The sequence below is a fragment of the Vespula pensylvanica genome, chromosome 1 (assembly GCF_014466175.1).
Source record: "Vespula pensylvanica isolate Volc-1 chromosome 1, ASM1446617v1, whole genome shotgun sequence".
Classification (NCBI taxonomy): Eukaryota; Metazoa; Arthropoda; class Insecta; order Hymenoptera; family Vespidae; genus Vespula; species Vespula pensylvanica.
In genome coordinates this window covers 1,047,132-1,070,003 of record NC_057685.1, presented here as the reverse complement: position 1 = coordinate 1,070,003, position 22,872 = coordinate 1,047,132, and the positions used below count along the sequence as shown (strand labels likewise).

The following is a 22,872-nucleotide window of genomic DNA, read 5'->3' as shown; positions in this document are numbered from 1 at the left end:
TAAACGAATGAAAATAGAAGAAATTTCGTTAATATAAATTCAATGATATTTTGCCGGTTTTATGGCGAGACCCCACGTGGTGGTGTGACAATAAATGAAAGGGTATTAGTGGATAATGGTCTTCGTTTTTAATGGGGAATGACGGGGATTCGTATTAGTATCGAATGGAGGGGCAACGGAGAGCGAGCGATCATTCCAATAACGTGGGCTCGTAAATTCCTCGGAGTAAAAAAATAACCGTGTGTCGTTTATAAATTGAACGGAAACGTTTCGTTGCGTTTGAAACGAGAAAGAATAAAAGCAGAAAAAAGAAGAAGTAGGAAGAAAATAGGAAAAACTAGAAAAAAAAGAAGAAAATCAAACATATATATATATATATATATATATATATATATATATATATATATTCGTGATATTTCATGGAAGATGTACATTTGTATATTTTTATATGTCTACTGATGTACTTCCTGTTAAATATCGTGAAAACACTTGTTATCATTTGGTTGAAATCGTAAAGAAAAAGAAGAAGAAGAAGAAAAAGAGAAGGAGGAGAAGACGAAGGGAACAAACGAAGGAATTTTTATGAATTTCTGTGCGTTCAAGATCGTAAGATCGAATTACGATAGATACTTTCGTATTCGTTTGATAAGATCTTTTTAGTGTACTAACGTAAGTGTCCTTCTCTATGGTGAATAATAGTTTTATTGGCCGTCGTACCCTTCCGATCGAGATCGGAACGCATCGGTTAGAAATAATTTCGCCTCGTTGAACGAAAGTGCCACTACGACGGGCGTTGTTCGTGCTCGTGCATCGTTAGTCTCGCCGTCGTCCATTTGCAGTCTTCACAACGATGCAATTGTGACCCTACTTCACCTCCTCTTCCAACATCGTAACTATCGGGGAACGTCATGGCCGACAGGTTTCGTAAAATGGTAATTCGATACGATTCGATTGAATAATTCAAAAATCGTTTCTTTTTTTCTCTTCTTTTTTTTTTTAACATTTAAATATCATCGACCAATGAATTATTTAAAAAAAGTTATATATATATATGTATATTGAAATTAATCGTCGAAATGAAAAAAATAATTTTGTTTTATCAAGCAACAACAATACGATAGTAATAAACCCGATAGCGTATTAACGCATCGAGAATAATTGCGAGCGTTGAACGCTTCCTCGACAAGGGGTGGGAGAGAAAAGAGAGGGAAGGGGAGGGTGTTGGGGGAGGTTGGGCCGGGACCCTTCCCACGCGAATTTTCTATAAATATTTCGTTACTCTCGATAAATCAACGGTTGCAAGCTCTCTACGACACGTGCTGCTGCGCCGACGCACGTGTATAATGTAGAGCTTCTTGCGTTCGTAAATAGTCAGAAATATAAACAAAAAAAGAAGGATCGTACGAATACCTACGAGAAACGTACGACGTTCGCTTAAGGAATCTCCATCGAAACAAAAAGAAGAATTAAAACTATTCAACTCGTTAATAGATCAAATCGAATTATTGAATTCATTGACAAATCAATTTATAACAAGTCGATATCGACTCGATCAGGTTTCTTATCTTTAGAAATCATGGAACGAACCAAGCGAACTCTCAACGTTTAATGTTTTCCGTTAGGATAAGCAATTCTATCTAGCAGGATCGTAACTAGCTAGGTAGGTAGGAGGGTAGATAGGTAGGTTAACTCATTGTTAAGCTTCCTATGGGGTAAAGGGTTTGATATAGAGTGAACGAAAGAGAAGAGAAGAGAGAGAGAGAGAGAGAGAAGAGTGTAACTAGTTAATTGATTTTGAGACCTCAAGCAGACTAGATTAGCACGCGTGATACATACCCTCCTTCGACGGTGGTTGTTTATGCGAGATGTCGCTCGTTTAATAACGTTATACCCTATTATAAAGCCACATATAAGGAAGAAGGGTGGTAGAGGAAGAGAAAGAGGAGGAGGAAAAGGAGAGAAACTTGTCCTCTTTTCGAACGCGGTATCGAACAGCTTATTATCGTTACTTCGTCCTCGTAAAGAGAATCTCTCTCCGTTGGAAAGTCTTTAAAAGACTTCTACTACGAAACATTCGCCGGTAATCTTCTTAATAACATTTCGATAACATCTTCCATTCTACAACTTTCTCGTCATTTAATTTGTGCCCATCCATAATTCGAGCTCATCGACATTACGATCTGTATGTGCTGTTGGGAATTGGAAGAGGGAAGGGGAAATTAAAAAAGATCACAAAGAGAAGATTGAAAAACAGGACAAAATATTATCCATCTCTTTTTTCGACAAAATTCTCTATCGAAACAAATTGAATCGTACCTCGAATGTTTTTATTATTCATTTATCGAGTACGTCCGTTATTTTTGTTTTTCTCTCTATCTCTGTCGTGGAACGACGTTGAAAAAAAAAAAAAAAAAAAAAAAAAGAGGAAAAAAACAGGAAAAAGAAAAAAATAAGATAAACATTGTACGTCCTTGCTCGATATAAATACTAATTTGAGTTGTTTGTTTCAGGTAAACGGCGACGATGATTGGGAGTACGAGGAGATCGTTTTGGAAAGAGGTGGGGCAGGTTTGGGCTTTAGTATCGCCGGAGGTACCGACAATCCACACTTTGGTAACGACACGGCAATTTACATCACCAAACTTATACCGGGTGGGGCAGCATCCGCGGACGGACGTCTTCGTGTTAACGATACGATCCTTCAGGTGAATGATGTCTCCGTCGTCGACGTACCGCATGCGGCCGCCGTAGATGCCCTTAAACGTGCTGGCAATACCGTCAAATTGGTACGTTCTTTTTTGGTATCTGTAAATTTCTTTTTCTATCTTTTTTTCGTTTTTCTTCTTTCTTTCTTTTTTTTTGTTTTGTTTTGTCCCTATTTTCGAGAAATTTCGGAAAATAATAATTATGTTGTTATATATATATATATATATATATATATATATATATATATATATAACGATATCATTGGATACTCATCGAATTTCTTTCTTCAAAATTACGAGTATTCTTTCTTCGTCGTCTCAACAAAAAAAAAGGAGTAAAAAGAAGAAGGGAAAGAAAAAAAGAAAATAAAATTTGAGATAGTAAGCTATGAAACGATACATCCGGTCGACGTTATAACGAACGAGATCTTCGAAAGTTTAGTACGCTTCTTAAGACGAAATGGTAGAAGGAATCTTTGAGAGCAGGTAAACGATCGTCGCTTCAAAACTTTTTAAAGGTGAAAAGAAAAAAAGAAGTGAGAGAGAGAGAGAGAGAGAGAGAGAGAGAGAGAGAGAGAGAGAGAGAGAGGATATATTCGGGAAATCCTTATGACAAATAGATATAGGACCCGTGCAAGTTATCTTCCTTCTTCCTCGTTCTCGAAAAGTTGTTGGAAAACTTCTCGATCGTTTTCGTGAAAGAAAAGAAAGAAAAAGGAGAATGTATTTATGGGTGAAGCGATAACGATCTTGTACTACGAACTTTTGTTTATGAAACGTTCAAAAGAAGAAGCATCGTCTCTCGTTAGTAAATAAAAATCGAAACCCATCGATTTATATACGTCGGACTTTTAACGATCGAAATTTTCGAGTAAATTATTTTCACGCTTATTATTAATGTCGTATATTTTGTATTTATATCGTTATCACGAAGAAACGATACAGAGAGAGAGAGAGAGAGAGAGAGAGAGAGAGAGAGAGAGAGAGAGAGGGGGGAAAATACTTTCGTATCGTTGTACCTGAATCTGACATCGAACGTGACGTTTAATTACGCGGATAAATTATCGCGGTTCGAGCTTGGGAATAAAAAGCAAAAAGTAAAAAATACAAAAAAAAAAAAAAATTAAATAAAAAGAGGAAAGAAACAAAATGAAAGGAGAAAGGACGAAAATAAAGAAAAAAAGAAAAAAAAAGGGAGAGAGAGAATTACACGTTAATCTCGAGTCCTGAATCGTTTCGACGATCGTCGCGCTTTGTTTCGCGTTCGTGATCGTTCTCGCGATTCGTTTCGGTAACGTCATCGAAAGGAGGAAAGGGAAGAGGAGGAATTCGTGGATGGGAATCGATGGTCGGTGAAAAATAAAATGGAATTTCTGTAATTAATTTTCCTACGTGAACTTTTTTGTTTCCGATAGCGAGAGAAGTTACATGCATATGAACGAAAGCGCAAAAAGAAGAGAAAAAAAAGTAAAAAGAAGGGGGGAAAAAAAAAAAAGAGAAAAAGGAAAAATGAAAAAAAGAATCGAACGATGTCGTTCAAAACGAGAAATGGGGGAAAAAAGCACGGTTAACTAAACAATAAAAAGGAAATCGAACGAAAAGGAAAAATATTCGAAAGGAAAATATATTGTCCTTTCGTTGCAACTCCGTGTAAAATTGCATGTTCATGACACATTTTATTTTATTTTTCTTGTATATTTTTCTTTCTTTTGTTTCTTCTTTTTTCTTCTTTCTTTTTTAATTTTTATTTGTTTGTTTTCTCTCGTTGCAGTACGTTCGCCGACGGAGACACACGCAGCTGATCGAAATCGAATTGATCAAAGGCAATAAAGGTCTTGGATTTAGTATCGCTGGTGGTATTGGCAATCAGCATATACCTGGTGACAATGGGATATACGTTACGAAGATCATGGAAGGTGGAGCTGCACAGGTCGATGGTCGTCTCGTTGTTGGAGACAAATTGGTAGCGGTTAGAAACGCCATGGTAAATAGACGCTTTTACTTTTTATTTTTTCTTTTCCCTATAAATTTAATCGTATGCGATGAAACTATAACCGAACTTAAACGTATACGTGATATATGTAATATAAGTAAGTACATAGATACGATAAAGAAAAAGAAGAAGTTTCTCGTAAGAATATAAAGGCGATTTCTTTTTCGAAAGAATATTCCAAGAATTTCATATTACGTTCCCCTATAAAAAAGAATATTAGCTGATAAGTATAATACTATAATATCATAGTATCTATGTACTTAGTTAGTTCTGAACGAGTCGGTGCCTTCTAGAAAAATGAAGTCGTGATCATTTTTCATTCTAAAAGGGCAGGGTTACTACTAGCACCACACTTTTCTAGATTTTCGCGATAGAACTACCAATGGAATGGCCGGTTAAGTATAGATGAGAAAAATAGATTAGGGCGGTCCGAAACTCGTGCGAGTAGATAATTGATAGCTCCTTTCCCTCAATGATATATATATATATATATATATATATATATATGTATATGTATATGTATACATACATACATACATACATACATACATATATACATGCATACATACACATATATATATATTCTTTCGTTAATTCCCCATCACTAGCACCACCATCATCTCCATTTTGCCTCGGTAGATGCGAATCTCTCGTCATTTCGAAACTTCCTACGATCTTTCGTTTCAACGTTCCTCTACCTCCTCTTTCTTTCTCTCAGTTTTTCTCTTCAATCTCCTTTTTCTTTTCCCTCGTTTACGGTCTTCACTTCCGAATCGACGAAGAAAAAGCAGCGATTAAAGCGACCAGCTCCACTGTTCCCTTGATTTATGACCATAGGAAAAATGTAAAGCTCGCTTGAAGCGCCGATCTACTACGTTCTTTTCTCTTTCTTTTCTTTTCTTTTCTTTTCTTTTTTTTTTTTTTTTTGTTCATTTTTATTTTCTTTTCTTTCTTGTTTTTTTTTTTTTTTTTTTTTAACTCAAGTAAACCTATTACATATAACAGGTGATATCGATCGTTCGATATCTACGTCGTCTATGGTATATACATGGGTAACTTTCTTTACGAACTATGAATTACTTCGTACGTTATCGAAGCATCCACGGAATCTTAATTAACCGTTGGTACGTACTCGATCGACGTTCTGTGGCCGTCTCATCGAACGAAAAAGCTAGCAAACGTGCTATATATATATATATATATATATACATATACATATATTATATAGGTATATGTATATATACATATATACACGTGAGAGGTCCAAGTGGTAGATCCCGAAGTCGATTTAACTTTGCGCATGATTACGTGCCACTAAGCTTGCTCCGTGTCCGTGGAAAGTTCGTCAGATGTTCGCGACAGTGTTACCAAAACTTTCCAACCCGTAGCTTTTTCCCATGTGGCACAACAATCGCTCTTCTGTAATTACCTTCTACTAGTCAAAGAAGAAAATGAAGAGAGGAGGGATCCATTCGTCTTTGCTTCTTATCGGATTATAATATAATATCGCATAATACCTAGTTATTATTCGAATTAGAAAATATTTTGTATTTTCTCATTTTAATATTTTCTTTATTGTTTAACGCGTTGAATACGATGGAAGATGTAACATCGATGATTGTCCAAATTATTAAAAACACATATATATAATAAACGTCAATATTTACACGATTTTTTAATACTATCGTTGTTGCTAAAGTGATATGAAAACATCGTACTCTGTTCGTAAAATAAATTCGTTAAACACGATTGTACATCTCTGTGATCGATAGCAATGACTCGTTATATTATTACTATGGATCGTAATATCACCTTCAAACTTATGCTTGTAAATATTATTTGTAAATAATATGTATCGCATAATGGTGATTGAGATTGAAGCTGTGAATCAATTATTTAGTATTAGCGTGGCATTCAACGTGATTAACACGTCAGGAATTAGAAAATTTAATAATCCGATAAGAACAACAATATACATATACAATATATATATATATATATATATATATATATATACAGACATATATATATATATATATATATATATATATAGATTGGATATATTTAAGATTATTCTATTGGTTTCAGCAGGGCGACAAGAACCTCGAGAATGTTACACACGAGGAAGCTGTGGCAACATTGAAGGCAACTCAAGACCGTGTAGTACTTTTGGTGGCTAAACCCGAAGGCACCTTACCTCCACCGCCACCGGCTTCGGATCGTTCGGTATCACCGCAACCACGTGAGTATATCTTTGTTCGAGCATTAGAGACCAACTAGATTATTGTTTTAACATGATATGATAACGAGAGAGAAAGAAAGGGAGATAGTGGAGGGGAGAAAAAAATGTCTAATACATTTTGAACCGACGAGTTACCACTATCCCACGATACGATGTTTATCATATTCAACATGGACATTTTAAGATGTCTAACTTTCTTTTCCCTACTCTTTCTCACAAGAAGAAGAAGAAGAAAGCAGAAAAAGATACGAGTATAGCGTTGAAATTTAAATGAGAAGCATAACATCCCAAACGTGCCGCTTCTACTGTGGATAAACAAGGGAAAAAAAAGAGAGAAAGAGAGAAAGAGAGAGAGAGAGAGAGAAAGAGAGAGAGAGAGCAAAAAAAAAAAGGAAAAAAGGGGAAGGGATGCGAAGAAATGATAAAAATGAATTTTTGATCCGTGGATATTTTCAGAGAGGGATATATACACCTTCTCTATCTCTCGAGTCTCGTGATCGGACGTAAACGTAACTTATTCATCGTCTTCATAAAGCAGCCTCGTAAACTCTCTCGTCTCGAGTCATCTCGAGCCGAGAATGCGTTTCTTCGACTCCTCCTACTAGTCCTTAGTTCAGGACTCGTGACAGAAAGGATGAGTTGGAGTAAGAGGAAGAATAAGACGTTGGAGAAACACCAAAGAAAGAAAGAGAGAGAGAGAGAGAGAAAGAGAGATAGACAGACAGATAGAGAAAGAGAGAGAGAGAGAGAGAAGTGTGGGTTTATCGTGGCTGAATTCAAATTGCTCCTTTAAAACAACGACGTGGAAGTATCAAGACAGAGGAGAAAGGAGGAAGAAGAGGAGGTTAAGGAGGAGGATCGGTGCTCTCGCCTTCGAGCAAGATTATCCGAATATTTGCCTTAATCTTTGTAGAAACGGCCGGAGGACGTGCTAAATTTCATGGATAGAGAAAATGAGGGGGTGGAGGGTGATGAGAAGAAGAGGTCGAACAAGTCGTTCGCCTCTCCTCGTCTCGTTTTGCGAGACGAAGGTAACGAAAATTTTATCGTCGATGCTCTTGCTTTTTGATGGTTCAATGCTTTCTCTCTTTCTCTGTCTATCTGTCTCTCTCTCTCTCTCTCTCTCTCTCTCTCTCTCTCTCTCTCTCTCTCTCTCCCCCTCTCGCACTTTTTCTTTCACGAGAACGAGCAAACACGTCGAACTTTTTATTATTCCTTCTTTAGCCTGGCGGAACGTTAAAGCGTTGGTGCGTTCTCTCGTATATTGCGAATAAAAAGAGGGATAACAAAAAGCTCCAGTGATGTCTTTCGAGTGGCTCGTTTTTGTCGACTTTAATCGGATACCACAGCGGTTCTACTACTTTTAATTCCCCTTTATATGACAAGTTTTATGAGCGATAGAACACTCGATAAAATCACTCGGGTCTTCTCTTTTCCTTTGGTTTTCGACCTGTGCCCGGCTTTTGAGTCGTATTTATTAACGTAGCGTTAAAGCTTTTCTTTCTTTTTTTTTTTTTTTTTATTTCTTTTTTTTTTTTTTTTTTGTATTCACTTTTTGTGACGATAAACTCGTCCGATTGAAAGATTCAAAGAAAACACGATTAAAAACATTAAAAATTTTTTTTTTAATGTCTTGTTAATCGGATAAGTCGTCTCTCTCCCTCTCTCTCTCTCTCTCTCTCTCTCTCTTTCTCTATTCGTCGATTAATCTCTCTTATCTCTGTGATTAATTTATCTTTAACAGGCAAGCAAAATGGAGCAGTGTCAGCGTTGGAGAATAATTCGACGCTACCGTATACGCAAGAATCTCGTCATGCGTCGTCTCTAGCGCTTCACGGCGTCGCGACGCCTCGCGCCGTTTCACAGGAAGACGTCTCTCGGTGAGTCACGCTATGAATTTATTTTCTTAAAGTTAACGATACCGCACATCATTCCTTCGAGATGTATCCTTTATCAAATTGGATGGAATATAAAGATCCTCTTTGTCCTGTTTATTGACACGTTGGTCTAACGTTAATAGATAGCAATTTTGCTCGGTCATCGTCGCTTATGTTCATTCGTGATGTCTCTGATAAATATGAGTTGTATCTTGCTTATCAGAGCATATCTTTCTTCTTCCTGTCTCTTTCTCTTTCTCTCTCTCTCTCTCTCTCTCTCTCTCTCTCTCTCTCTCTCTTTCTCTCTCTAATGATATCAGAATTTGCACATCAGCTCGTACGAGTAAAAGATAGAGCTAGCTAGTTCGTGTTAAAATAGCGCGAGGAGAAGTTAATTATGCAACAACGGAACGTGATCGTAGAAAGACGATAACATTCGGAAACGTTAAAACTGTCATAACATTTTTTTATTATTGGCAACTTGGAAAACATTAAAAGTTAAAGTTGGATCCTGGACGTATCCTGTACAAATATATCCCCTTTTCCAGAGATCATAAAATGAAAGTAGAATGTGTGTCGAGAGCCGTGCAAGAGTTAATTTCCAATGTATCGGGAACTTATCGAATCGGTTTGTTCGACAGGGTGGATCGATCGAGAACGCGTTGTGTAATGTACGAAAGGTAGATGTACTACCATTCCATTGGTCTCTTCTATTGACCTACCGATCGATGTTGACCTCGTAGTATCCTCTCTATAAACGTTCTACGAACGAGAGGTATCGCTTTTACGTACTTATCTCACGAATTAGAACCTTTTAGATATGTCCGAGTACCTTTCGTGATTTCTACTTCGTTACGTCGTAATCCGAAAGGAGTACGTATTCACGAAGTTTAGAAATCCATTCATCGAGTATTTCTGAGCAACTCATGAAAGTTTAGAGACTACGAAGACGACGTCGTCGTCGTCGTCGTCTACAGGCTTCTATTAAAGACAAGGAACTACATCTGAGAGCTAGCAGCTGTTGAGAAGATTCGCGAACCACAAATAATGAAATATTCCATTCATAGTAACTCTTAATAGCAAGTTCCGGCGGGATTGGAATAGTCGAAAGTGCAATTAATCCTTCCTTCCATCCTACCATCCTTCCTCTTCATTTCCTACTTCCCACCTTCATCTAGTCGCGTTCAACCGACTATCTACGTTAGTCGTCCCTCTTGAAATCTTTAAAGTTTTGCGACCTTACCTTACCATCCCTTTACCTTTTCAAAGATTCCACCTTCGCCGGAAGGGATTTGGCGAGTTGTACAACGAGAGGGAAACGAGAAAGAGAAAAGTTATAGTCGTAGAAAATGCTTTGAAAGTGGATGGGTAGCCAACTGAAGCTTGAGAGAAGAAAACGATGAGTTATTACGGTACTCGAGCATCAACCTAAATGCAACGCAAAGGAAAAAAAAAAGCAAAGGGAGAAAAAGAAAAAAAAAAAAGATGTAGAAGAAGAAAAAGAAGTAGGGAAAAAAAAAGAAAACTTTAATTTCTCCCCTTCGTAAATTAGCCAGAACCATTATTCCCGTCACTGTAATTTACTCCTATACCATCTTCGACCACGTCCTCACCCCTCCAATGACTCTCACCCCTCTTTTTCCATTCCTTTCCCTCTTCTTTTATACTTTTCTTTTTCTTTTCGGCCGGAGATACGAGCAACCGGTGAAGAAGTTTAAGGGAAAATTAGGGTAATTATTTAGTAGTCTCGTTCTCGTTAAATCTCGTTCGTAACCTCTGGGACATCCTTAAACTAGCCTTAGAATAACCTTTGGACGACGGTCCTTCCGTCCTCCTGAATGTCCTCCTGAAACTCGTAAACTCTCGAGTGATTGCCAGCTCTGATCCTTTCACGCACGGAACTTTACGTGGAATTGCAAAAGTTTTCATTCGTTGCTGCAACGCGCAGGCCCAACGAGAATTGCTTTTACAAATTCAAGATCCCAAGCAACGTTATAGTCTTTAATCGAATTTTATTGAGTGAATAACTAAAATTCGATCAAGTTGGGTATAAGTAATCGTTGGAATAAAAAAGAAATTAATACGAACGAGATGTATGAAAGTATTTGCATAGATTTATTTGTCGTTTATTCGATAATATCGGCTTCTCGTTTATTTTAGTTTTATTGTAGTTAGTTTCACGATATTTCAATTCTCTCTCTTTCTCTCTCTCTCTCAATCGACGCGCACCGTTCAACTTCTTGACACGTCGTTAGATTCCCGCAGAAAAGTCATAACTCGTAACTTTGACGGATTTATCGAAATTATAAAAAATTTTCCGATTGCTTATTACGACACGAAATTCTCTCGGATCTTAAATGGCTTCCAGTTATAGAACTCAGGTGTATTCCAAATTTATGAGTGGGGTTAATAGCTCAGGTTATGCCTCAAATCCTTCACTGATATTACGAAGGATTAGAAAACCGTAATGCTTGATGATTAAACGCAAGTTATTTCTATATGAAGAATTTACTTTGACATGTGATATGTATCTTACGTACATACGTATGTACGTACAAATAGAAGAGAGAATTCTCTCTCGTAAAAATGTTTATCTTTCATAACGTATCGAATTTTTCAATGCTTTTTCATTCATTAAATATCATACTAGTATAAAGAGTGGAATCCATTTACGCGAGAGCGTTCGCGTTATACACGTTTTCAACGACAACGAAATATATTCGATAATAGTACTTAAATAAATATTTCCAAATGTTTCGTGTAATGTGTAGCACATGTGTATGTATATATAAATTTTTTACATTACATACATACGTGTATTGTATATACATATATAAATACATGTATGTATGTATGTATGTATGTATGTATGTATGTATGTATACGTTTCATCGCTAATATCAAAAAATCTTTGGATTCTAAAAATCTTGAAAAATCTCCCGAGCGATTATTTGACGAGTAATTAATTATCTTTCTCTCGCGAGTCTCTAAAAATGGGAAAAAGAAGAAGGAACAAAAAAAAAAGTATACTAAAAGTTCCTCGAAACAAAAACATAAGGATGAAAGATATCATCGTAGTATAGATAGCGTCTGTGTAAACATACGTACGCGTAAACACGAATGTATATCGTCGTAGTGGATATACATAGAGACACGTTTGTTTGTGTTTATATATGTATATATGTATATATATATATATTTGTATATACGCTTCTCGGATGCGGGCCAGGGTCAGAGCTGACTCAGGTCACGAGCGTGTCGGTACCACCTCTGTGTCGCTGTTTAACTATCGTTCGGTCTCGACGCTTTCGCTTACGTAATTCCGTTCTATCGCATAGAATCTACCGTTTCCTCGTTTTCCCTTGTAGAGATAATGTTGGATTTTCAACTTGCACCTTATCCCACGTATTTCGAATTTATCTGGCAACCCATCATTAAACTTTCGGCCTGTGTTCTATTCTCTTTAAATCGTTGTATATATATTTCGATTTTTTCTTTATAGAACACATCCCTACAATTTCAGAGAATACGATAGAGAGAAATAAAAAGAAATTGAAAGAGAGAGAGAGAGAGAGAGATTTTTCAATGTTCATATTTTCAGTTTATTTTTTTTTATATATATTTCTGTATATTTTTTCTTTCTCTTTCCCTTACTCTCTCTCTCTCTCTCTCTTTTTCTTTCTATATAAAGTAACGATAGTGAAAAGCCTAATTAACATATTAGAACAATAGGTAAAAAGAAGGGACATGAGATAAACATCGTTAGGCGAAAATAAGAGTAGTACGACACTAATTTTGAGACCCTTCATCCGGCTCATTGTAATCTGCCCTCGTACGAAGCAGGACTAATTTAATTTCTCTCTCTTTCTCTCTCTCTTTCTCTCTCTCTCTCTCTCTCTCTCTCTTCTCTCTTTCTCTTCTTCGTTCTCTTCTGTCTGTCTGTCCGCCCAGAGATGTCTACTGCACGATGAGGAAACCACAGGAGAATCGTCGGCTGACACGAACAATGGTAGATTGCACGTAGTAGTTCGATGAGAAAACGAAAATAAAAATTTTCTTCCATCGAATTCCATTGAATTCCATCGAAATATTCCGTTTGAAAATAGAAAACATACTTTGCGTTTAATCTTTTCTTCTTCTTCTTCTTCTTCTTCTTCTTCTTCTTCTTCTTTTCTCCTTTTCTTCTTTCTTTTCCTTTTTTTGATTTTCTTTTTCTTCCTTAATGAGAGACATCGTTCAAGTACAAGTAAAATATATAAAAATACAATACGCGTAAAATATGTTTATCTATTCTTTTAGATAAAAGATCTATCTTTTACCTCGTTACCATTGGAATAATATTAAACGAAAGAAAACACTTGTTTTATTACGAAGCATCAAAGCCGATTTCCAGCGTTTATGCAGAAAAGGAAAAAGAGAGAAAAAACGAACGAAAGAAAGAAAGAAATGTAAAGAAGTAAAGGATACCGAGAAGTAGTTTCGCATCGAAGAATAATGGCTTATTCCGGCCGTGAAATGATCCTGTATTATACAGACGAGTTGAACGAAGTCGAGATTTTCCGGAGGACTCACGGAATAGAAAGGCCGTATGCATTTTTATCCTTTTTCATTTTCCTCCTAGACAGCAGGACACTGGGATTCGTTCCATTGTTCCCAGGACTTTCCTCCTGCGAGAGGTTTCACTCTCCCTCACACCCCTCGTATCCTGTTCTCCCACCTCCACCTCTCTCTCATTTTCCCCTTTCTCCTTTACCCTCCTCCTCGCTCTTCTTCTTTCATTTTAGGGCCAAGAGAAATTAAATTTGTTCCAACATCCGGCTAAAAATACGAGCTCCGCGCTAGAATGTTGTAGTAGTAAAATGGCGACACGGTTGAGAAAGGACGAGAAGAAAACGAGAACGGGATGAGAGGAGAGAGAAAAGAGGTGGGGTAGGGGGTAGCAGGAGGGAGAAAAAAGAGGAGGAGTGAAGGGTAAAAAGAGAAGGGTACGATGGAGGATCCAGCAGATTTTCCTATGGGATTAGAATTTTGTTGCATCGACGTGAACGTTTACGCCAACACGATGAAATTCAGTTTCTTGTTGTTGTGCATTGCTGCTAGCGTTGCATTTGGGGCACGTATTAAGCGGCCGTACGAGACCAACCGATATTACCCCAATCGTTTTCTATTCGTTGAACTATACGTTTATGATCGGCCATAAGGGATTCAAGATCGGCTGGTAGCGTTTGATATTAAATGTCTACTATAAATACCCGCGATATAATACTAGAAAATCGTGCTTCGTTTAACGAAAGAGAGAGAGAGAGAGAGAGAGAGAGAGAGAGAGAATCTAAACAATTGAAAGAATCATTCGACTCGATTTTTCATTCGTCCCCGATCGAAGAAAAATAAAATAAAAATTCTCTTGGCGTCGAATTTTCGGAGGAGTCCATTCCGCACGGTTTGTTTCATTCAAGATAGACCGGATCAATTTCACGAGCACGTTGTATAATGTACCTACCAATTCGCCGAGCCAGAAATTGCGATCTACTTGGAATAAGAGAGAGGGGGGGAGAGGGAGAGGGCAGTACCTTAGACGTTATTGCATAGGAAACGACGAGACACGTATTGTTACCGATTGTATTGTAATATACAACGGGTCCTTTAGTAATTCACTTCGAACGAGCCCCGCCTGCCTGTTTCTCGACGTTTACTTACCTACTTACTTGCTTACTTGCAATTTCTAATAGAAGATATAAACATGATTTTCTCTTGTGCATTATAATAACGATAGGTAAGGTAACATCGAGAAGAGTTGATCGTCAAATTTAGACGAGCTCGAGTACAAACGAACGACGTTGGTTAAATATTTCATTCACGTCGATCAATCCTAATTGAATACGTCCCATTTATGCACCCAACTCAATTCGACTCAACCCAACTAACCAACCAACCAACCAACCATCCAACCAACCAACCAACCAACCAACCAACCAACCAACCAACCAACCAACCAACCAAGCTCATCGAAGATCACGATTGCTATCATTCTCGATCGATAAGAGTTCGAATGACAATACGAAGATAACATTCTGAATTATCGAGGGATCGAGAATCTTCGAAAGATATTCGCTGAGTCATTAGTTAAGATCCCAAAGGGAAGAGAATATTAGGAGCATCGAATCCTAACCAATAAGGCTCCCTTTGCGGTAGGATTCGGTTCTATGTAGAGAGAGAGAGAGAGAGAGATAGGGATAGAGAGGATATATCGCTAGGTCAGCCATCCTGCCATCGGCGTCGCGACGCCAACGTCGTAGCTGAAAGGGTATCCGGCAAGCGACCACACGACGTCCGAAGAAGCCGATGGCTTTACTGCTGATGCTGGTGATGCTGTTGGTGACGGTCGCCTCGTTTAACCTCCGTTTTGCAAACGACAGATTTAGAGTATAACCTATGTCAGCCCTTCTCGCCTCTGAATATTGCTGATTCTGCTCGATATTAACAAAATGGGATCGTCCTAGACATTGTTGAAATTTCATGAAAATTCATTCAAATATCCTTAAGATTATTATTCCAAATCAAATTGAATTGGTCTACGTATCTCTCTCTCTCTCTCTCTCTCTCTCTCTTTCTCTCTTTCTTTCTCTCTCTTTTTCTTTTTAAAATTCCTAATACATTTATCGAAATTCATTCGTTGTTACGTATGAACGATAGAAAAAAAAAAAATAATGAATAAAATATTCATTCGGATATCGTATGCTTAAGTTTTCTACGATAGACGTACCGAGAGAGACAAAAAAGAGAGAGAGAAAGGTTGGGTAGGGAGAGTGTATTGATAAGTTGGTCGTAAAGGCGTGACATTGCCGGTAGAGTTTTAGTCTCTTACAAACCGTCCGGATAGTAACATCGGTGACTGAATTTTCGTATAGTACAAGTATTTTTTTTTTTTTTTTTTTTTTTTTTTTAATCTTTTATTCGATCTCGAAGAATGGAACGCGAAAGCTAACCCTTCGAAATAAAGAAAGGTAGTCACATTCGCGCGAACTATCACCCCATACCCTTACAACTATTATTATTATCATTATAATAATTATTACTGTTTATCATTATTATTACTATTATTATTAAAATTAAACATTATATTTGAAACTTTATCATCTTCTTTCTGGATGCTACAGTATTATCAAATCGATAATTAAATACATAATATCGCTGGACCGTTCGTTCATTCGGGAGAAGAAAAAAAAAAAGCGCGTGTTGCAAGCACGCGTCGAAGAAAGAAACATTTTCGCGCTATCGACTATAATCTCGTTCGATTATAGAACAGGGAGAGGATAGGTGAACATCGTATCTTCGATATAAATTGTGACAAAGCGTTTAACGTGGTCGGGGAGTTGTGCTCGTCGATATCCATGGTACATCGAGATCAAGATTTATCGTTCCTCTTCATAAAGGTGCTGCAGGCAACGGTGTTTGCCTCGTACGAAATATTGATCTCGATGATGCTAGGAGTAGTAAACAGAGAGAGGAGGAGGAGGAGAAGAGAAGAGAAGAGAGAAGGAGAGAGGATCATGAAGAGAAGTGAGAGGGAGGAGAAGGGGAAGGCTCGAAGGAAGATACGCGTTCAAACGGATATGCTACATAGATATCTAGCTAACAGAGAAATGTGCGTATATACAATTTCTATGTGCGATCGTTGGTTAGCATAGGCTTACATGTAAGTACTTACGTCGATCGTATGTCGGAAATGAATTAAAGGGGAAATAAGAGTACCGTTTGTTTCTATTCGGATCCCTCGTAAACAAATTTGTTGTTGCGTAGCACGAACGAAGAATTTCACGGGTCACTCGTTGTAAAACGTTATTATCATAAATTATTAGATTTTTTTCTTTATTTCTCTCTCTCTCTCTATCTCTCTCTCTCTCTCTTTTTCTTTCTTTCTTTCTTTCTCTTTTTTCAACGCTCTTAGATATTACATCTTAATTCTCGAAGCAAAGAAAGTTGAATGGATGTAATAAGTGAGGAAGAGAAAAGTAGAAAAAATAAACGGAAAGATAATCAGTAAGAAATAATTATTTTATTTTATCGAATAAATGCATTTGAATTCGTTCGAAAGGTGCGCAAGGCTTTCCTAGAAAAATACATTAGAAAAGTACTATTGAATCATTCGGTTAAAATAAACGAACGCCTTGAATCGAAACTTTTTTCTCTTTTCTTGTTTTTTCTTTTCTTTTCTTTTCTTTTCTTTTCTTTTTCTGCTTTCCCCTTCTTTTTTTAAACCTGCAAAGATAGCAACTTCGTATCTTGCATATTTCATGCGGAACAACGCGAAAGCGCTTGTAAGTAAGTAAGTAAGTAAGTAAGTAAGTAAGTAAGTAAGTAAGTACGAGTTTGGTACTATCGATCGATTTTGACTCGAGACAATACGCCCATCCTCCCGAAGATAAAATAAAACGTGTCGTATAAAATAAACCGTGGAATAAAAAAAAAAATAAAAATAAAAATAAAATTCATATCCGTCGATTCGATCTTTTTCATTCGATTCGTTTATATCCGTGGATCGAATTTATATCGAGAAGAGATTGGAGGATCATACGAAAGGAGAATTTGATTTATCGACTTCCTCGTAGTTCGTTCGACTGATTTACAGCTTCTAAATACGAGCACGTCGTATCTTTCTCTGTATATATGTACTTATTTATGTACGTACGTACGTACGTACGTACGTACGTATGTATGCACGCGTATCCGTGAGATCCATTAAATGTATTTCCAAGTGTAACGCGGTTACTTTTACGGTGCTTCTACGGAGTTCGCGTAGATTCTCTCATCGTGCCGACAGGGTCAAAGTTCGTCCGTTAACGCGTTACGTACTGACGGCCACTTTATTAACCGTTGAAAGTTATATCGGGATCGTGATGAAGTATAGAAATAGAAGAAAAGAAGGAGATAGATAGTACGATCCTTTAAAGAAACACACAAGAGCTTTTAGAATTATTACCGTTGTAATCGGTTTTACGTGAAACACGTTTCATTCATAATTCAAAATAACTCGAGAGTTTTTACAATTATCGGGATGGTTAATCGGTTTCGTAAATAGGTTTCATCGATAATTTGTCGTTTTAACGATCCGACGGTTTTAAAATCGAAACGTTCGTTCGAGATTTAATTAAAGGCGAAACTCGACGTTAACGTCAAACGTTATCTTTGTTTTGCTCATTTCCAAGCATTTTTCGTCGGACGCGATCCACACGAACGATTTAATCTTCCAGCCGAAAAAACATTTTCCGAGGGGACTATCCCCGGACAGCTTTGCGAGTATCCTCTTTAACGAGCGGATCGACTCGATCGTAAAACTCTGTTACAGCATGAAAAGATAGAGACGACGAGGGTAGCAAGAAAAGAGAGATAGATAGATGGAGAGAGAGAGAGAGAGAGAGAGAGAGAGAGAAAGAAAGAGAGAGAGAGGTATAGAAATAGACGGAGATAGAATACTTGGTAGGTGGAATGCAACGTGTCGTCGAGAATCGAAAAAAAAGGAAAGGAAGAAATGGGTGAGCGATAGAGAGAGAGAGAGAGAGAGAGAGAGAGAGAGAGAGAGAGTATAAGGGAAGCGAGAAAGATGAACTCGAAGATCCAATTAACTTAGCCCGAGTTGCACGCTCTCGCCTTTTCAACCATTTCGAAAGGATCCTTTCGTTCATCGAAATCGTTCGTGAAGAAAAAAGATAAAAAAGATTGAAAAAAAAAAAGAAAAAGAAAAAAAGAGAGGAGAGAGAGAGAGAGAGAGAGAGAGAATGAAAAAAAAAAGAACGGAAAAAAAAGAAAGTCTATTTTACGACTCGTCTGCTGTGAAAATGTCGTCTAATCGTTTTTCCTCGCGATAAGAGTTTAATCAGAGGTTAATAAACCGCCGAGACAAGAAAGAGTTTTCTTTTCTTTTATGACGTTGCCGGCAGAATTTTATTTCGGATCCCATTCCACTTGTCTTTCTTTTCTTCTTTTTTCTCTCTTACTTTCTTTCTTTCTTTCTTTCTTCCTTTCTTTCTTTCTTACTTTCTTTTCTCTCTTCACTCCGGCATTCGTTCGGTCCGACGGACAGGACGTAGTTGCAATTAAATCATGAACCGAGCCGTGCATTAATCCTGAACTTTTTCACACCGTCGGAAGCTTGCAATCCAGTTTAATTTTATTTCATGCAAGATACTCGTATCAAACGAGAACAAATCTCACGAAAAGGATATCAAGTATTCTTATGCCGTTTTAATCTAGATTAAATATATAAATACCTATGTACGTAGATCGAAGAAATATATTCGTATCGTTTTTGAAAAACGATAGATCGCATACCTTTTCTCTCCTTATAAATCATAATCCGTTAGATATGTATCTTTTACGGAATTTTATTTATCGAAAAATGTCATCGCGAGATTACTTATCGCATGTTACGATTTATACATACATACATACATACATACATACATACATACATACATACATATATGTATATTTGATGATTCTCTATGTTCGCACAAATTTTACATACACCTTTTGAAAACCATCGATCCCCTTTGTTAGTAATTTTATAAACGCGAACATAATAAAAATTGACGTTTCCTCGACGTTATCCGCGATCTCTTCTGCGTTTATACGACGTCTACGTAACGATACTTTATTTTATAATAGACGTAAGATAGATACCTGGCTATATTTTCTAACAAAAGATATGGCTAAGATCTTGCAATAACAGCCGCGTGTATCTTCTTCTACCTTACTTCGTTACTTTCTATGGCCGTTTAAACGACACGATCCAATATCAACGAGAAGTTTTCTTAAGATCATCATCCTCGTTTTATATTTTCTTCCTTAAACTATGAAAGAAGGAAAATTATACACCTAACTCACGATCATCCTCGTTCGTTAATTCCTTTTCTAAGATAACCTTTACGTTCGAAAATAATCTAACAAAATGACATTAAGCGATAGTTTCCTTACTATTTCCTTAAAATCAACGAAGGATTAACGCGAGATCCATCCAACCGTTTCATGATTAAATAGATCCCTGAACGATTCAGCGAACTTTTCAACATTATTTCTTTACGAAATTCTAACTGCCGACATCCTGACGGACCTACTCGTATTCGTTTCATTCGGTTGTTAAACGAGTTGTTCTCTTCTTACATCTTTTAAAATAATGACGTTTATTTCATTATCGTTTCGCTTCTTGAATTAAAGATTACGAAATTAGTTTATTAATCGAGTAACAACACTCTCGTTCTCTGTACTTCCTTTATGCTAATGACTCTTTCTCCTTCTTTCTCTTTCCATTTATCTATCTATCTATCTATCTATCTATCTATCTATCTATCTATCTATCTCTCTCTCTCTTCGTCTTGAAAACTTTACTTTTCAATTAAAATTCTCGTCCTTTATCGATAATCGATAAACCTCGATGTCGACTATTCTTCTTCCTTCTCTTTATTTTATAATATTATTTGTACACTAGTATCGTACTAATTGGTCATTAACGATTATTACAAGTATCTCGTTTCTATAAGGTTCGTTGACTTTCCAAATGAAATCTCGACGACGACAACGACAACGACGACAACGGCGATGACAACGACGACGACTCGTTTATTTTTAGCAAAGTTTCTCGTCGCCAAATTTTCCAAAGGACGGGAGAGGAGAAAGAGGGAGGATAGAGAATTAGGATAACGAATCCTCTCGACGCGTCCAGAAAAGGAGGGTTCTCCACTTACGGTCGAATTCACTGCGAATCAGGATCTCCTCTTTCTCATCCTCTCGAATGAAGAGAGAAAAAGAAAAAGAGTGAAAGAGAGAGAGAGAGAGTTCATTCTGTTGTCCTCTCCGTCGAAGATGTTGTTTGTTGGAACTAGTTTGAGTTTGCTGCGAAATTTCTCTCCATCCGAAAAGATTAAAGGAGAACGAAAGATAGAGAGAGAGAGAGAGAGAAAGAGAGAGAGAGAGAGAGAGAGAGAGAGAGAGAGAGAAGGGAAGACGCATGGATAGAAAATAACGTGATATTAACCTAGGGTGCTTCCGTTTCTTAAGATTTATCACGAGGATCGGTCGAGGCTAATGTTCCATAAAAGATGTCTTACTAGGAGGATATGAAATTCTCTTTAAATAGCAATTCCCATTATTTTTGGCGATAATGCAGCAAAAATAATGGGAATTGAGAGTAAATTCTTAGACTGAGAATAATTGTTGAGAATTAAAAAAAAAAAAAGAAATTAAAAAAGATATCAAGAAAAAGAAGAAAAGAGAGAAAGAAAGAAGGAAACTAAATAATAAACGTGTGAACGATATGTCGTTAGGGAAAGAAATAAAGAGAGAGAGAGAGAGAGAGAGAGAGAGAGAGAGAGAGAGAGAGAGAAGAAAAAAAAATCGACGTTAAAAAAATCAATTCTCTCGTGTACAGGTTCGGTACGCTTCGATCGAGTTTCGAGTGAAAAATTTGCAATATCGAAAAAAAGAAAAAAGAAAAAGAAAAAAAGAAAAACATTTTTTGGAGAAAGATCGACGCGAAAATTCGCGATAGTACTATTCGAGTTAGATCGTAGAGAGAATCTACAATAGTATTGACTCACGGCCTTACTCTGATTCATCGGGCCTCGCGACATAAATACCGAGTGTGATAGTTAGAAATTGATTGCTCATTAGCGTATATAACGCGTTCAGCATGGTACCTCGTTTAGCATCGATACGGTAATAAACGTCACTAGGGATTTATGCGACTATCTAGATCGTAACTACACGAGGCTACTAACATCGTTTTTGTCGATCCGGGCGATCCAGTTTGACGTTCATTTACGTTTCCTTCAGATTTTTCTTTTCCTACTTTCTCTTTCTCTCTTTTTATTCCTTCTTCCATCTTCTTGATGATCGTTCGCCGTTAAAATCAGGTATGAACGGGGACAGGGTGAGAGGAAGAGAGTGAGAAGGGTAATATCGCGAATTAAATTCCACTTATGAAAAACGACGTGGGAGACACGACGTATGAAGAATTCTCTCAGGCATTGTCGTACATCGTGAGAAACGTGAGAAAGAAAAGATAGAAGAAGAAGAAAAGAAAAAGAAAGAAAGAAAAAGAGAAAAGAGTGGGAGAAACAAAATAAAAGACGAAGCACAAAGTCAATGGCGCGAAGCAGCCCTACGTGTCTTCATTACTCGATTGAAAAGTACGCGGAGGAATGTCTATCGCGTTTATATACATTTCTTTGGGCTCTCATTTGACCGTCTTCGCGAGATGGTGGGGACGATATGGGATGGGAGGAAGATGGTGGCGACGGCAGGGGTGTGAAGAGGGAGACTACGATTTCCTGTCTCTCCTCCATCATCGATATAATATCACACGTGCACGCAGCGCGCGCACGCGCATATATAAAATATTACAGCGATGCAAGTGTACACTTACCTACCTATACCTATACCATACATGGTGAAACATTGAGCGAGACCAAAACTCTCGTCGTAACTTCCACCGTGTGTATTTTCGTGTCACGACGTTCTCGTACCGATACCGTTATCGTTAAGAGGAGAAAGGAAATGGTAGAAATTTTCCTATCTCCAGTATTTACCAGTATATGTATATTGTAATAATTACATTATCGTTAACCATCCAAACGACTTTGTATCGTAGTAGGAAATATATCGCCTATTGGTATTTCTCTTCAATGAGAATTTCCATCGTCCATTTCTACGGATTCGTTCGACGCCTATGCGCAACGCGCGACAACCTCCATTCAATCACGTCCATATTCATTGAACGAAAGCTCGCCAATAAATCTTTCGCATTAAATTCTCACCGACTTGCTGTCTCTCCATCTTTCTCTCTCGTTCTATCTGTCTATCTTCCTCTCTCTCTCTCTCTCTCTCTCTTTCTCTATTTTCACAAATAGAAAAGCCCGTGTACGATAAATTCTAAAGCAGCTTTTCCGCATTTCGTAAAACTTTTTTCCAATCGTGGTAAAGCAGCTACTCTCTCACTTATCACTCCGAAAAATACTTTAACGGAACACGAAATTGGAATGAACGAACGAAGAGGAGGAG

General features: G+C 37.4%; 1 protein-coding gene across 1 annotated transcript in view; it reads left to right on the top strand.

Moving 5' to 3' along the window:
* LOC122630551 (disks large 1 tumor suppressor protein-like) overlaps positions 1-22,872 on the top strand; it is a 263,281-nt gene that overhangs the window by 195,343 nt on the left and 45,066 nt on the right. Inside the window, 6 exon segments of the mRNA XM_043815157.1 lie at positions 2,511-2,786; positions 4,477-4,689; positions 6,790-6,885; positions 6,888-6,940; positions 8,590-8,639; positions 8,685-8,820. Coding sequence (XP_043671092.1) covers positions 2,511-2,786; positions 4,477-4,689; positions 6,790-6,885; positions 6,888-6,940; positions 8,590-8,639; positions 8,685-8,820 — 824 coding nt within the window.